This window comes from Medicago truncatula, chromosome 8, assembly GCF_003473485.1.
Source record: "Medicago truncatula cultivar Jemalong A17 chromosome 8, MtrunA17r5.0-ANR, whole genome shotgun sequence".
Classification (NCBI taxonomy): Eukaryota; Viridiplantae; Streptophyta; class Magnoliopsida; order Fabales; family Fabaceae; genus Medicago; species Medicago truncatula.
Genome location: NC_053049.1, coordinates 16,489,103 through 16,494,498, shown reverse-complemented (window position 1 = coordinate 16,494,498; position 5,396 = coordinate 16,489,103). Strand labels below are relative to the sequence as shown.

Below are 5,396 nucleotides of genomic sequence, written 5' to 3'. Positions count from 1 at the left end.
TGCATATTCTCTTTTAACTTATCAAAGACCTATGTATCATGTTGTTTATAATATCCAGTTGTGTAACAGATTGTGTTAAGCATAAGTTCAAATGTTAAAATCTGTTTTCTCTCAACTCTTTTTGGAAGTTAACTTTATCTTATGATAATAAACTGACATTCTCCTTATATTGCAAAGAATATAAGAATGTCATTGTTGATCATTTTGATAAATTATAACATTTTGCATTGTGATGCTCTTCACTATTCTGACTTGATCTACCATCTGTTTAAATGTAATATAATCGACGCAGCATGGAAGAGTTAATCAGGCATGGTCATCTTACTGACAAATCAAGTTTCCCTAAGCTTGCTCAATTAGTACAAACATTTGAGGAGAAAGTGAATGTTTCTTCCAAAACTGAGGTATTACTTTTACGCTTGTGCGTGCAATGTTATGACTGTCTAATTGCAAAAATTTTATCGTTCTTGTAGATTTTTCAGTTCATGGACTTTGCTTGTTTGCGTAAGCATATATTCAAAGAATCAACTTTTAACTTACAAAAAAATCACTTTCTAAAAATTTCAAAGTGTGTCTTGTTTAAGCTTTTGAAAAGAATTGGATTTCTGATTATATTGAGAAGCTACTTTGAGTAGTTTTTAAAACAAAATTGCGCTATAACTACCTTTGTCAATACAAAGTGTTATTCATAATTATATACTAGCTTCCGATTTATATAAAATCTCTGAACACGACTTTTAAAAACAATAGTAACTTATCTACTAAATATGTTTACAGGCTGAGTACATTAGTGTGGTGACTGCAAAGCTACACTCGATTCGTGCACATGCTCGAAAAGCTCCTGAAGCCAAAAAGCTGTTGACTAATCCTTCTGCTGAAGCGAAAAATCTGGTCGCTAATCATTCTGCTGAAGCCAAAAATTTACTCACTAGTCCTTCTGCTGAAACCAAAAATCCTTCTACTAGTCCTTTGGCTGAAGCCAAAAGTCTGCTCACTATTCCTTCTGCCTCAGGTAAATTATTCTCTTCTCTTCATATTGAAATAGTTCAAGCATGTTTCCTATAATGCTTCCCTGGTCACAGAAACTTTTCTAACCTTCAATATTAAACCCCGTGTATTTACTAGATTCCAATATCTGCAACAGGCCTTCAGTTCATTGAATGTTAATATGTTTTCTTTGCTATTTCTTGAAGCAGGAACAGATGAAAATGTAGATGTGCAAGAGCAAATTTATCAAAGGGTAATTATTAAAATTGTTCTGAAAATTTCATCAACTCCTACTACTCGCTCCTTTTTATTTTATTTTGTATCTGTTAAAGCCGCTTTCATATCGTTTACATGATTTGTGAAATTTTAGCAAAGTGTACCATAAAAGACCATGCACATACTGTGTATCTTGTTCAATTTATCTTGTGAATCAAGGAGCTAGAATGAAAGCAGATGAACTAAGCTCCATGTTAATCTAGTATCTAGGATTAAGCATATTTTAGGTATCTTTGGTCCTAGTAGGTAACTGTAGCTCATTTGCTAAGCTAAACGACTATGAGTTTTAAGTAGGATGCCCTAGGTTCAAAACCTTGGAAACTAACATAACAACTTACTTACAAACATTATTTATCCAGGAATTAGATGAAATTAAATGACCACTAATTTTTGTTATGTTAATTGGTTCTCCAGTAATTAACAAATTGCTAATTTGTTAGAAATAATATTGTGTTACTTTCTTATTGCAGCTTCAATTTCTGAAGAAAAAATACTACCCTCTAATCCATGCGATTCACCGAAGGAGTTGCAGAGCACTTCAGGTTTGTGAATTTTTAATCAAATTATGATTCTAGAAAACTCTCATTTGCATATCGTCCTTCTTAATTTTACTACAAATTTTTCCTATTTATGTAAAATTTCTTCAGGGTGAATCTCCAACTCGAGTTTTAAACTCAAGACAAGTGGAAAATTTTAGAAATCATAAAAGGGCAATAGAAGACATTTTTCCACTCTTTGAACTGAGTAAAAGCCAGTTCACTAATGATATGAAGGATCGAGCGATCAAAGCAGATCAATACATACAATACCTTGTGAAGATTTTCATGCAATCCAACAAGCAACGGTCACCTGATGTGCAATCCAAGCAACAGGTATTTGGCCCGTTGAATTCTAGAATTTCTCAATTGGTAATATTCGAAACAAAAATTTCGCCATTTACCATAAGTATTAGACAAAAAATCATTTAATAAATAATTACAACATTTAACAACAAATTTCTTGGCAGAACAATACGTTTATTCAAGATCATCGAGTTGCAATGCCAACTGGCAGTTCACAGCACGGTATTATAAACCAACCGTCGGTCGTAAAAGGTAACCATTAGTTAACACGTCTTTGTAGATTCTTAAATGACCTATATGAGATTGCTGGAAAACATTTATTTACGTATATATTTCAATCTTAGGTCCCGGCAATGCTGTAGAACAGCAGACAAACATATCACTCCAAGGAATTGGTGTAAGCAACAATGCTCCAAGGATCTCAGAAACTGAAGCATTTGGTAAACACACCAACACTCAGAGGATTTCACCATTGATAGAAGAAATCAATAATCATAATCAAGTTTCTCAGAAACCTACTCTCGGTTCTGAAGAGCTAAGTCCTGAAATGCAACGATTGATTAAAGCGGTAGGCCTATAAACTATTATGCCTTCCCCTTATTGATTTTGTCATTGACTCGTAAAAGTTGAGTGCTGATACATAGTAAATTCAATGAATCTGATATTTTTTTTCAGATGACATCTATTTCACCTCAAGCACGGCGTGCAGCAGTCGGAGATATAGAAAAGGTTGTTCGTATGAACGATGAAATACCAACCTTTATTAGTCCCGAAGGTGGAGTCTCGCCACTAAAGTGTTTGAACTAAATTTGATATTGATGCATTTTCATCAGCTAGATTATGACTTGCAATGATTTGTTCCCACAGGATGGAAAATGCGTCCCGTCTTTGATCCAACCACCTTTGATACTCCTACTGTTTCTGCTAGCATGTTTAACGGTTTCAATCAATTTAACGACGCTGTGGAATCAGACTTGAATTCACCTGAAGCACTGCGTGCAGCATTCGGCGATATAGAAGAGGTTGTTCGTTTGAATGATGAAATACAACCCTTTATTAGTCCCGTTGGTGGGGTCTCGGAAGGTGGAGTCTCGCTACTTAAGTGTTTGAACTACATTTGATATTGATGCATTTTCCTCTGCAAGATTATGACTTGCAATGATTTGTTCCCACAGGATGGAATATGCGTCGCGTCTTTGATCCAACCGCCTTTGGTACTCCTACTGTTTCTCCTAGCATGTTTAACAGTTTCAATCAATTCAATGACGCTGTGGAATCAGACTTGAATTCACCTGAAGCACTGCGTGCAGCATTCGGTGATATAGAAGAGGTTGTTCGTTTGAATGATGAAATGCAACCCTTTATTAGTCCCGTTGGTGGAGTCCCGGAAGGTGGAGTCTCTTCGCTAAAGTGTTTGAACTACATTTGATATTGATTCATTTTCATCAACTAAGATTATGACTTGAAATGATTTGTTCCCACAGGATGGAAAATGCGTCGCGTCTTTGATGCAACCCCCTTTGATACTCCTGGTGTTTCTGCTAGCATGTGTAATGGTTTCAATCAATTCACTGACGCTGCGGCGGCATCAGACATGAATTCATTGACTAAGAGAAGAAAATGTTCTCAAACTCTGGTAATCTTCATTTTTTTTTTCTTTCTACCATTGAAATCCACTGGACGAGTATGCCGTTATTTTTTTCATCTCACTTCTTGCACCAATTTTATTGTCACATTGTTGACTCTAGCAGGAAATTCAGAATGTTTTAGCAGAAATAAAAGACATAAATAATCGATTGTTTGACTGTGAGGTGGTTATCGGTGAAAAGGAAAATGTTGAAAGGTTAGTAGGATTAGCTTCCGAACAAGTTGGAGGATTACTTGTTAAAATCATGTACAATGCAGTGACCATCAATCAAAACCTTGTATCTCACTTCACTTCCGATAAAAAGGTAAATGTTTTTATATTCTGTTTGGAATTATTTGCGTTGATCATTTTGATTTTTATCTCATTGACTATGAATATTACATCTGCAGTCATTGATCAATCCGCTGCGGTTACTTATTCCTGCAAGTTATCCGTCTTCCTCTCTTATTTTTCTGGACGAATTACCGTTGCAAGACAGGTTAGAGACTATGACTGTATTCTCTTTCATTTATACCTTTGAGCTCCTATGCATATAGGTTTGAGTAGTTATCAAGTTATGTTTGTATACTTTGAGACTATTGAAGTATGTATGAAATAGATGATACATGTTAGTGCTACACATATAGAGTGGAACATGACAGATGAGGAAGTTTCTGTTTGATAGATGATGGATTGATTATATTTGCAATATATAATTGTTGACCATAATATGTGTTTCATAATTTGAATTACATGCAGTGAGGACTTTAGAGATTTGTTTGAGAGAGCAAAAGGAAAGCTGAGAGTTAATCTGGAAAGCATGAAGCAACCATGGTTGATTAAGGATGTAGCTAGAGCATGGGAAGGTTGTGCTAGAGAAGCAATCCTTGAATATGCACATGTTAATGGTGGTGGAACATTTACCTCAATGTATGGTGGTTGGGAATTCTGTTGATTCATTACCATTTGCGTTGTTTGTTTCAGCTGGAAGATGTATACTTTATGTATAGAAAGAGTGTGAAAAGTTAAGAATGGTTCATACTATTGAGTTTGATGACACTTTGAAATTAGTGTTCATAGTCATGCTTATGGGGATAATCCTAATGTGTATGGATGAGTACTTATGCATGATACGTTGTTGAAGTTTAATTTTAATAGGGTCATACTAACTTATGTCTTTAGGGCACATATTAAAGAATCAAAAGTATAAATATTCTCTCATGTTTTGTGCATTCTATTTACTACAAATGAAAAAATTAATTTTAGTACACACATTTCAACAAAAAAATTACTATATTTGATTTATTAACTTGTGCAGGTATTACAAGTTGGCTTTTCCCATTTTAATATATTTTCAGTGTGAAAAAATTAATATGATCTATCAATCATAGTGATTATACCATAATTATTAATATCTAAGAGTTTTTCTATTCATATTTCGTGTATTTCTGGTTATACCTAAATTTATTTAAAATTTTATTTTAATACCAAAATTTCTCTTTTATATAAATTTTAAAATCTTGATTTTATTGATTGTCACTCTAAAATTTCACCGTCTATAGAAGATTATAGAGTGAATCAAAACATATTTATCAATACTCTATTGCATATAAGTAATTGAATTTCTTTTTTTTCAATGATGCTAGAGTTTTTTTTTTCTTGTT

The 5,396-nt window shown here is 33.9% G+C and overlaps 1 protein-coding gene across 1 annotated transcript; it reads left to right on the top strand.

Annotated features, from left to right (window-relative positions):
- The first annotated feature begins 293 nt into the window (after positions 1–293).
- On the top strand, positions 294–4,913 carry LOC25501135 (probable mediator of RNA polymerase II transcription subunit 15c). The gene is made up of 14 exons (XM_024772914.2): positions 294–404; positions 778–1,012; positions 1,197–1,240; positions 1,734–1,805; positions 1,911–2,135; positions 2,270–2,357; positions 2,450–2,673; positions 2,781–2,880; positions 2,973–3,188; positions 3,281–3,496; positions 3,590–3,741; positions 3,857–4,057; positions 4,143–4,231; positions 4,492–4,913. Exons 1-14 carry the CDS (start codon positions 294–296, stop codon positions 4,685–4,687), a joined length of 2,169 nt encoding a protein of 722 aa, XP_024628682.1. The 3' UTR covers positions 4,688–4,913.
- The last annotated feature ends 483 nt before the right edge of the window (positions 4,914–5,396 follow it).

Excerpts from the sequence above, each read along its gene's own strand:
- LOC25501135 (XM_024772914.2), top strand. The coding sequence starts at position 294 with ATGGAAGAGTTAATCAGGCATGGTCATCTTACTGACAAATCAAGTTTC. Across the intron at positions 2,358-2,449 it reads CCAACCGTCGGTCGTAAAAG|GTCCCGGCAATGCTGTAGAA; the intron begins GTAACCATTAGT and ends TTTCAATCTTAG. Across the intron at positions 4,232-4,491 it reads GAATTACCGTTGCAAGACAG|TGAGGACTTTAGAGATTTGT; the intron begins GTTAGAGACTAT and ends AATTACATGCAG.